The sequence below is a fragment of the Periplaneta americana genome, chromosome 12 (genome assembly GCF_040183065.1).
Source record: "Periplaneta americana isolate PAMFEO1 chromosome 12, P.americana_PAMFEO1_priV1, whole genome shotgun sequence".
Taxonomy (NCBI): Eukaryota; Metazoa; Arthropoda; class Insecta; order Blattodea; family Blattidae; genus Periplaneta; species Periplaneta americana.
Window position 1 is genome coordinate 48396964 of NC_091128.1, and position 12069 is coordinate 48409032.

Genomic DNA, 12069 nt, shown 5'->3' on the forward strand with positions numbered 1-12069 from the left:
CCTGAGTTTTTGAATGTACTTCACTCCCACCCCCTCTACTAGTAAACTCCCAACCGTCTTCCACATAGAACCAAGGCCGTGTATGGAGTACTGAGTTAATGAGTACAGTACGTTCTAGAAATATGTTCGCGTTTTCCAATGACGAAAGAGCTTTCAATATTAAATCAAATTTTCGCACAGGTACTGTCGTCTGTTTTCCTACGTCGCATCCCGGTTTCCTCGCCTGCTTCCGTTCGCCCCTCTGTAAAGTCTAGTAGCTAGGCTGTCTTAGCTCTTTTCTGAAAACAATTTCTGTTAGGAATTGGACGTCTACGTAATATTATACAACTGTTTAAAATAACTTAAATAAAAGGGCCTCGTTAAGTGATTCCCCCCCCCCTTTTACGACCCTCCGACAAAACCACTTGAACGGACAGTAGATAGCATGTCTGGGTAATTTTATCTTTTCGGATCGAGCAGAAGTGAAGATTAAATTTACAGTACGTAAGGGCTCTCTTTTATAGTGTAGGTAGGTACAGAATTATTTCAACATGAGTTACTGATACGAAGGACGAAACTGGTAATTAGAATTAGGTAAAATAGTATATAGTGCGATAATATGCACAAAAGAACTGAAGCCTATATCGAAATGAACGGCCACCATTTTCAAAAATGTGTTTAAATATCCATATTATGATTATTTTTCAATTTAACTTCATTCTCTATATTGTACGCTAATGTGATGTAACAGTACAATATACACTGCATAATGAATACGTCCGAATGAATAGCTCAATTCGTGAGTAAAAACACTAAGTGTTAATACAATACTGTACTTTGATTAAACAAAAACCTAATGAAAATTATCAAACTCAAAATTGCGATATTTCCTAGTTTACGTAAATGGATGAACTACTTTTCTTCCCTCCTATACCTAGTAAAGTGATTTGTTTGTATTTTACGCCAGTATCATCGAACTCCAGTCTTGGAAGGGGGAGCAAGCGGTGTTTCCGGTTCTAGACCTTTAATCTAAAGATATAACCAGGTTGATATTAAAAATGTTAGTAAAAATAAAATGATATCCCTGTATAATGAAATACACAAATTTTGCTGAACTTACCGTTCCTCCTTGTAGAGGATCTTTGCCACCTGCACTGCTACCGCTGCCGCTACTGCTGCTGCTATCTCCTCCACTCTGTAAAGGTGATTTCTTGGAATTAAAGTCTTTATAATGCAAAAGTAGCTGTATAGCATAGAAAACCAAAAGAGAACCCGAATGATCTCAGCTCTCTGAAGTACTGTAACTTTGACATAAAATACGAGTATACTGAAAGCTTCTTACGAAATTTTTAATTAAAACACATTAAAGTGATCATATAATGACTCTCAGTTCCACGTTAATATAAATATTTTAGCTCCCTCTTACTTCACTTACTGATTCTTGATAGCTAGTCGCTTTGTTTTATGCCATAAAGCAATTGAATCGGTATTTGTTAAAACAATGTCAGTCACAATTTTGTGATGTTCAAGTTTGTCGTCATTTCGCAATACTTATAGTTCAACATATCGTTTGGTGTTATAGCCAGTGCCAGCATTTTCGGCGCGTGTCCTTGAGTAAAAAGCGAGTCAGTGAGCACTAGTTGCCAATATAGCTGAGAACTGCACCACCCAACACGTCACGTCAGCAACGTGCCTACTGCGTCAAAAGGCAGGATACTCGCACTTCGCGTTTCTGGGGTGTGTCCTGAATACAATCTCCAGTCAGTAGCATCTATTGCCACTTCGGCTGAGAGTGGTACAACCTCCTAAAGAGATGTGACGTGAGCAATCTGCTAATCACAGTTCTCAGCTGTCTCGCCCACATTTTGTGGCAAAAATAAGAAACTCGCTCTCAACGTTCCCATTACTTATTTCACACGCCAGAAACGGTGGCACTGGCTATAAAACTACGTGATTTATGTGTTAATAATGAACATAAAGAGAACTAAAATACTTTAATTTGTTTAAACAAATTTTTTTTTAAGTTTCCTACAAGTTTGGATTTCATGACTAACGTTGTTTTAACAAATACCGGATCAAATATGTGAGAATTTAATGAAAGCATATCAATTCACTTGAAACTATCACACTGTGATTGGCACGCTTGTTTGCAATAAATGATATTTTGAAATCTTAAGCAATGGAAAGAAACTTCGAAGCAAAAAGTAATGGTAAAAGGGTAAGAAATGTGCTTCTGAATATATTAAAACATGAATATAACAAAATTATGTTGGATACTTACACTGCCGCTACCGCTACCTCCGCCTAGTAGACCCGACACGAGACTGAGGATGTTGGATCCACCACCGCTATCACTACCGTCACCACCACCACTGCTACCCTGTGTGGCATTGTGAGCAGTAGACACTACAGTGCATCAAATCTCTACCACTAAGAAACTGTGCAACAAACGTCTACATATATATATATATATATATATATATATATATATATATATATATATATATATATATATATATATAATTTGAATTGGTAATGGGAATTACGGGAAAACGGCTGAACGAATTTTAATAAATAAGCCCTCATTTTGAAGCTTAGAGCTCAAAGTTTTTCAGAAAAATAGTAGTTTTCAGTGAAATGTCAATTTTTCAACATAATTTTCCATTTTCCAAAATCCATTTCTCGTCATTTTTGAGAACTAGCTAATTGCATTTCAGAATAAAACAAAACACACACTACAGTAAACCATATAACACGAAGGCCATGATCTGCAAGAATTCTGACATATTTAGAGCTCAAATTAAATTTGTTATTAAAAACTTAACTTACTAAAAATAATTTACAGGTTCGATTCTGTGGTGTGTAATTTTCTGGGTACAGCTGTGTATTGGATATTAAAAACTACAAAACTTGAGGTGGTTTGATGACATTATTACCACTAGAAATAAAATATTATTGTAGTTAATGCCATGATGTGACTATTTTTAATTAATTATACATATTAATGCTATTGATGATATGAAAGTGAAACGTTTTGGGGTTATATAAGTAGATGTAGACGCTAAACTGGAGAATTCCCACGGTATCTTTGAACCGTGCCGTTACGTTTAGCACCAAATTTAAGTAAATACACAATCTCGCCAACATAAGAACACGACGTTGGTATGTGGCGTCGTTGTAGGGAGAAATTTGTTTCTTTTCTCTCTCTATCTCCTTCGTTCTGAACATTACTGAGAGATAGCACCACTGTTAATTACAAGATATATTTGCGCAAATATATTGAAGTAGATTACGTGACTTATTACGTGACTTAGATGAGAGTCTCGAGACAAAACAGTTTTGCTATATTTCTTTTTTTTTTTATTAAATGTTAAGCACAGGAACGCCATTTCGTAATTTTATTTAAGAAACAAGCCAAACAAATTATCTTTGCATCAAAAACGGATGTTCCCTGGACCAAATTATCGTATTTTATAATTGTTTGAATGCAACAGAAGCCAGAAGTCTTGCACTTGACTAATGCAGTGAATTATTTAAGAATATAGTCGCGAATTTTACTACCACCATTTCGATTGTGTTTTGTTTGGCACAGCTCGGTACGGCCTGGTGACTAGTGGCCAGTGATTAACGTCGACTATCGACATTGCTATGCCGTGGGTATTGACCAGTTGTTCCTGTTACTGAAACCTATAAAACTTACGTAAGATAATGGATGATGTCAATTTTCGATATTTCAGCATATTTAATTACAGATTGGACATTTTGAAGTCTGGCTTCCTCATCATTAGTGCCGTAACATGGGTATATTTGTATTAATTTGAAGGTGAACACACGACGCCGGACAGAATGTAGTCGACGTGTTTTAAGTAAAGGCATCGGAAGCGAATTTGACACACGCCTAAGCAAGCACGTTCCGTGTTTTGCATACGATTATTGGGTATTATAAAATCGAGACAATACAATCATTGTATATAAGGGTTAATATCGGAAAGGTCTAAAATGTTGAGGTTGAGAATAATTGTTGGAAATCATACTTAAATTGTCACAAATGTGGTAAAAGATAAGTCTAGAAAGTTTTTTTTTTAATACTTAGAGTTTTGCGTTACAGTTTTGGAATGCCGAAAATGTATACGGCGTACGATGATATAAGCAAAAAGGTGTGTGCGAAAATGAACATAGTAATAGAAAAAAACTGTGATTTAAATACGTTATACAAAATTGCAAGAGTTTTGTCAGATGACAAGTGCGATTGTTATAAACATGATGTAGAAATGGATGATGTGAAATATTTTACACATGCGCCCTTGGTTTCAGCCGATGTTGAACGCAGTTTTTCCGCATACCAGGTTATACTATCCGACACTCGGCGGTCATTTTCATTTGAAACTTTGAAAATGAATGTTGTTGTTTATTGCAGCAGCAACCGAAACCAGGCGAACAACATGCAAGAAAAGTAAGGTACGGAATATATGTGATAAATAAATTAATAAAGCAGTTAAATATAGGGAAAGCAAAATTGTACGCCATGTACCTTTTCGGCGTCCTAAAACTGTAATGCAGAAAACATCAGACTTATGGTTTACCGCATTTGTGACAATTTAATTATGAACTCTTAACCTCACCAGCATTTTAAACCTTTCCGATATTAACTGAACTCTTATATACAATGATTATATTGTCTTGATTTTATAATACGCAGTAATCGTATACAAAACACGGAACGTGCTTGCTTAGGCGCGTGTCAAATTCGCTTCCACTGCCTGTACTTGAAACACGTCGACTACATTCTGTCCGGGGCGTCGTGTGTTCACCTCAGACTAATACAAATATACCGATGTCACGGCCCTACTCATCACACTGGACATTTTTATTTTGACTTTATGTAATTGGACATTTTCTTTCATTTGAACCTTTTACTTATTTGGGCAATACCACATTATGCAGATTTTCGTATTTTTTACATTTTAGTATTGGACCACGTCTCTGTAACAACAAAAGTTATATTCATAACTCCTCCGAATACAGGTCAACATAAGTAGAATTTTATTAAAACGACTCTTTCAACTGCAGGTTTGGCGTGGAAATTCAATGAAAGAAAATTTGTCCAACAGATATTGCTTGGAGATCTCTATGAGGAACAGAATACTTTCACGTGCTGTGAACATACGACTCGGAAACCACAATAATTTTACTTCTCTTGAATTTGCATATCTCAGATCCAACAGTTAATATGGTAACGCTACCTCCCCGAATACGTACAAGTAAGGATACGCACAGAGGTCCTACATGTTAAAGCGACGATAAAATAAAACAGCAACAACCCTAAACAAGACGTGTTAATGTAATCAGAAAACCAAGTGTTTACATTGGAGCAAAAGGCCAATGATTGTATATCAGGAAATACATGTTGAAGATTACTTTACCTCCACTAGAGGTTATGATAATGACTTTTTAATTTTACCGTCTGTTCTGTCGCCTGTATACAGTATAACCTAATCTAAAACATACATGAGTCATTCAATAATTAGTGTCAACAATGTTTGTATGTGGAGCTATCAGCGGTAAATGTTGCAAGCTGATAACAATGAAAAAGAAGAGCATCTGATGTATGTTATCTGTGAGTTTGGAGACACTAATCTCATTGTAATATATTTGTAGTGAGTTTAATTTGTAGATTTATCTGTAGTGCTCTAAAATGTTTACCAAATACGAACAAAGATGCTTAATTGAAATTCAGATTGCAAGAGGCAAGAATGCTCCACAATGCCATACAACATTACTGGAAGCTTGTGGTAGAGATACTTCACTATATCGTACCGTGGCTAGGTAGGCGCGTGCATTTCGCAGCGGGAGGGAAGATGGTCATCAAAAACGTGGAGGTGGCAGACTGTAATCGGCAAGTGAACGCTGTAAGAGCGCTCCTGAAAGAACACCATTGTTGGTTATGATTTTGACGGAATCCTTCTCACTCATTCAGTTCCTGTCGAAAATCGTGTGCATTGTACAGTTACTTTCTGGAATATCATTTACAACCAGCGGTGCGCCGTAAACATCCAAATCTCCTGAATTTTCATCATATTGTGCTACATGATGATGCTCGCTCTCACATAGCTGCCCCTGTGGTTTATTTACTTCACAGATGAAATTCGGACGTTCTGGAGCATCCTTCATACTCTCCAGATACGAGTCGATGTGATTTTGATCTTTTCTCGAAAATGAAGTTATCACTTAGAGGAGTTCGCTTTAGAACCAGACAGGCAATTGTAGCAGCAGTAGAGCAATCTGTTCGAAGATTAGTACAGCAAAACGCTGTGGATGGCATAATTATGTCGTCTCCCTGAGGTGTGGAGCCAGGTTTTTCATGTTGGAGGAGATTATAGTCCGGGTCAGCTTACTTCATACACTAAGGGTAAAACCTAACCATCTTCTCCCCATTACTATATATGCTAGTGGATTGTGGTTGTTTTCTAGTTTGCAGGTTGAATTTTCTTTGCCAATTTCGTTTCGAATTTCGATACTGATAAATACTACAAATGGTAGTAATTTTGTAACCGGTATGTTGTCAGCTGAGACAAATATCGATAATATTTGTCGGTACTGGAATTCTATGAAATTAAAATTGTACTAGATTTCTGAGCCGGTTACTGGAAGCTAGTGAAATTTGAACATACTAATAATTAATTAATATCAGTATTACTATTAATACATAATAGTTATTTTATGTGTTGCGTTGTGATTATAATTTAAGACTATAATCAGGTAAATTTTCGGACTTAGTATTAATAATTTCATGTGGTCAAACAAAATACATTTTTAGGTTAGGTCTCGTGAGTCAATTGTTTAGTCAAACCAATGAATTTCGTATTGCTAGACAAAATAATTGACATGTTGATCCCTTTCTCGTATAGTTTGCCTACGAAAATATGTTATAGATTATTTAATTACTTATTTAGAATAACCTTCCAACATAAAGTATGGTAAGTAATAAGTCATTTAGTACGTAGGATCATGTGATATCTGGTAACAGTTGGCAACACTGACTAGACGGCAATATTTACTACAGTATTTAGGAACTGTTCTTATGTGACCCTCACTATACTTATGAGCACTGCAACAATGTGACTGTTCCGAAAATGTTTTCTTTATTGTTAATTCAAATGTTGCCATTAATTAATTATTGAATGACCCATGTATGTCACTATTCACAAATATTCTATTTCAAGGTGCACTATTAAAATTTTGATTATGTCATTCTGTGTTCCAAATGGGCAAAGAAGAGATAGAATGTTATTAGAAACATACTCAGGTTTTCAAGTTAATGTACTGAGCAAACACGTGCTTGTTGTAGACTAAATAGCAATTGAGTATTTATTTTTTGACGCTTCAAACAATGTTAAATTAAGTTTAGTTTACCTTATATAAAATTATAATGTTAAACTAAAGTTCTGAAAATATTTTGAGCATCAGCTCATCCCAAAGCTTATCTATTGTGGTGAGATTTGTTCTTTTCATTCCATAATGGCTAGCGAATAAACACACAGTTGATTAATTTGCCAATACCTATCTATTTTCAATAAAAATTACAAAATTTACAGCTAATTTAATTATGAGTATGTTTTAATGCTTCACATTGCGATGTATGCTTTTTTTTAATGCGTCAAAATATGTCTAAGCTGGGAACTACAGCCTGCCTTATTGTTACATCACAACAAAAATCTATAACAACACAAATTAACTGTTTTTATGTACATAAATAATTTTGAAGTCAACCAAATCACAAGTGCAATCAGTCCAAGAATTAATAGATTTCAAGGCAACCAATTATACACTAGCAATATGATCATTTTATGAGAATATTTAATTGACTAAATTTGAAGTAGTGGATAAAATTCTCATATCGAGACAAAATGAAGCAATGAGTAATCACTCCGTGAAATAAACTACAAGTCTACAGAACTAGGAAATCTAGCACCAACCACCAAACCAACAGATCAACTGAGTAGTGCAATGAAGTGTGAATAACTAACTTACAAAATACACCCGAAGACAAAAATAATTAATAAAAGAAATACTGAAATTTCCATATGGTAAATTATTATACAAGTTTTTCAATAAAACTGTTTTCTATGTTCCACCGATAGGCTATGTCTGTATGATAGAGGAACATGGGTACTAAAGAAACGAGAGCAAAAGCATTTTGCAAAGAACCGGTATAATATTTTTAAGATCAATATTGGGAGTGTTAATGCTACATAAAATGAATATTGAAACAATCAGTCAAGAAAACTATGTCCAATATATATCTAGAATGGATAAATAACAATAGAATAGAAAATTTTAACTGAGAGAATACTTGAAAAAAAAAAATAATTATAGACTCAGAAGGTGTACAAGTACAAAGCGATGTAATAAAAGGAGGATGGTTTAATTTGAAGTTGAAATGGACTATGCTGAATGCTTGAAAAGAAAGACCAAGTCTCGGTAAAAAGAATACTAGGTATAACTCACACATTTATGTCTACAGGCTGAAAAAATGTAAATTCGCTATTTTTACTGTTGATTGATAATTTTACTGACTTTCATTCCTTCTCACTACCAGAAATAGTGTATTAAGCAATATTATTATAAAAAGATCAAAGCGGATAGAAAACAAATATATTGGCATATCTGTAAGATTTTCTGTAAATAAGGAAGAATACTATAGATTTTCAGCTATCGTCTGAAATTATCATTTTATGAATCCTCATCTAAGATTATATTTGAGTCTCTCAGAATGCATTTAGTGTAAAAAGGAAATAAATAACTGGGATTCATTAAATTTAATAATGAAGCAGTGAACTGTAATATATATCTGTCGGAAGCCCTTCCGCTTCCTTGAACTTGAGTACACGGTACTTACTCCACTGCTGCTTCCGAGCAGGCCGGACACCAAACCCAGGATGTTGGAGCCGCCGCCGCCGCCATCCTGCCCGTCACCACCGCCCCCGCTGCTGCCCTATAAATTATGAAAACCCATATGACTGCACTGAAATGAAATTGTTTGACCGGTTAAACTCAGACGGTTGAAGTAAAGTGACTCACTTCAAATATCAACGCACAAAAGAAAACTTACGTTTCCACAATATCCCCATGGACATTCTTCTTCAAGGATTATTACTAGTCTGATATAATACAATGAACGCTATTAAGCGCTGTAGGGTTGTTATGCGACGGGAAAAGTTAATAGGTCTAATGACGATTTATTATCCCAAAAATTACGCTAAAAACAATAAGTATGAATCCGCAAACGTAAATCAGAAACAGATAAAATGGTTCAAACTTTTGATAAATAATATTTATGTCATTCGATGATCATAATTATGCTGGAATTATTGTAATGGACTGAAGCATAAAACTTTTCTATCACGAGGAAAGGTGAAAAAATTTAGGATGCGATATCTTAGGCCATTGTAAGCGAAAAAGTTCATATGAACATATGTCCGTTTTCGATCGATGGTGGAGCTAGATGCATTTTTTTGGTAAAACGTCTCGCCCCAATGTGAATAAGACGTTACCATATGCTGCTGACGTGAGACAAGGTCACCGATCGCAATGAATGACGTAACATTGGAGTCTGCATTCTGAACCCTGTAGATAAGAGACGTACATTCACCTCACAAACCGGGTGGTGGGGCATTACAAATGTCCAAACGCCTGTCCTTGTCTGAACCGGCACATAACTCAAATACTCTATCACTTATCAGTTCACAGCAGTTCAGTCAGCTACCTACAGTACAGTAGTTATACAGGTACAGTTATCGGAAGTGTTAACTTGTATTTTTCAAGATGCCTTATAAATTTTCTACTGCAGAATACGCCGATATTGTGTATGATTATGGTTTGAGCGATGGAAGTTCCTTGCGTGCCGTCGCTGAATATGAACGACGCTTTCCGAACAAAAGGGTACCATATCGAAGAGTACTTACTGCCTATGAGGTTGGATGAAAGACTTGATATACCAAAGGAAGGTGGAAACAAGAGAGGCGTTAATCGACCGTATTTTGGATGCGGCATGCAGCAGAAAGAACAGCCACGAGCAACTATCCCGAGCGACGAGCGCGATTCACGCCCGAGCGCAACAGTGCATTGAAACAGAAGGAGGTACCTTTGAAAATGTGCGAAAACATTGACCTCGGCGTCTAGAATATTAGGTATGTATGCATACATGAATATAAACTTTAAATTTGTCCGTTATCTGTCTGTAAATGCGAGTTAGTACAATGGAATCTCAGAATTTTTTTATGAAATCAAAGAGCCATATCTCCTTAACCGTTCGAAAACGGACCCAAATTCATATGAACTTTTTGACTCAGAATGACTTCAGAATTCACATCCTAAATTTTTTACCTTTCCTCATGAATCATTCTGTATATTTTTTTACTTAAAATAACAATTCCTGAATTTCGGTGTCTAGTCTTTATAAATTTCCGCCAGGACAGCATCTATCACATTCCTTTTCCTACAACATTCTACAATACATAGTAAATATCTCTTGGCAAAGATAAGCCCAGAAAAGGTTTATTTCCGATTTTCAACTCGTACGAAATTTTTGGGGTTTGCTAGTTTTTACAGATGGAAAAACATTCATCGTAAGGGAGGTAGAGAAAGGAATAGTACCTCCATGACGGATGCAACAGATTATCATTTCCCTGTATTCCCTGATATTGGAGTCCATGCATATTTCCGAAATATTAAATATTTCTGCATCTACGAGATGAAGAAAAAGTATGGACCCCAGCTTGTAGCTTTCTATTGTACCTTTCTTATTCTTAATTTTATGAAGAAGCTCTTTATATACAATTAGGGTCTATAGGAGGTGAAAAAAGGAATACTTTGAAGATTTTATGGTATGAAGAATAAGAGGGTGATGGATTTAATAATCACAGACAAAAAATTAATCTAATGAAAACAATTCAATGACAATGTTTGTCGTAATTTATTCTCTGGAGAGTACTGGAGAATTCAAGATTATAGCTTATTTCAGCAAGATGGTACTCCTGTATATTATACAACGGAAGAGGTGAATCACTTGATGCAAAGATTTCCAGGGCGATGGATAGGCAGAAGAGGAAGTATTGAATGGGCCCCAAGATCTCCTCATTTTAACACATTAAATTATTTTCTAGTGGGGTTATTTGAAGTGGAGGAATTACAGGACCGACCACGAGAACTAGAAGAGTTAAAACGAAGAATCAGGGACGAGTTACCGAACAGAGTTTCTGAATACATAAAAAAAATCCAAGACAGACTTATGCATTGCTTGATAGTGAATGGGGACAATTGTGAATACCTTCTGTGATTTGATATCAACATGTGACACAATTTGGATATTAATAAATTGTTTGTTATGGTTGTCTTTCTTTAAGTTATGCCTTGAACACTGGCGTTCAAAGATATCTGACCCTATTAATCGATAGTGATCGATAATTTGTTGGTGTGTGACTTCTTTAGTTATTACTTCTGTTAATAGATGGCGAAGGTAATAGTGTCGCCAATCGTACATAAATATACCCGTATTATAGAATTCAATATTTCATACCCTTCTCTCTACTGATTGTAAAACAGCACTGGGTTTAGCTGAAAACTGCTAATATTGTCAATTATGAGAATAATTTATGATTAATCCATGTAATCATTTTTCCCGACTTTTTAACCGCCCCAATAATGTAGTCGCCTATTGAGAACTAGCGGAACGTTTTCAAAGTTTGTCAAATTTTTATATCTTAGGTTCCGACTTATCCCGTGGTTAGAAAGTTCGCTTCCACTATCATAAACTTATATATAAGATATCTTTGCACTCCAGTGTACAGTGTACTGTCGGTGACTCAGGAGAAGACGAGAGCGGACTGAGGAGGAAGGGATGTGAACAGATGACGTACGACAACACGGGAAATATTTGTACTGCAATAAGCGGAAACATTAGGTCTCCTTCTGTTCAACTTAGCTTTAATGTCCATGTTTCCTGCACGAGTAATAACCTGGCTACTGGGATGCTTATCTGAGCGATGTTTATAATAATCAACAACGATAGTCAAGAAGGTCACATTCTTT

The 12069-nt window shown here is 35.6% G+C and overlaps 1 protein-coding gene across 1 annotated transcript in view; it reads right to left on the reverse strand.

The window, feature by feature from the left end:
- The window catches only part of LOC138709957 (uncharacterized PE-PGRS family protein PE_PGRS46-like), a 166054-nt gene that overhangs the window by 17825 nt on the left and 136160 nt on the right, over positions 1-12069 (reverse strand). Inside the window, exons 33-35 of the mRNA XM_069840640.1 lie at positions 8879-8974; positions 2261-2359; positions 1100-1174 (exon numbers count right to left, since the gene is read on the reverse strand). Of these exons, the coding sequence (XP_069696741.1) occupies positions 1100-1174; positions 2261-2359; positions 8879-8974 (270 nt within the window). The remainder of the gene's footprint in view (positions 1-1099; positions 1175-2260; positions 2360-8878; positions 8975-12069) is intronic.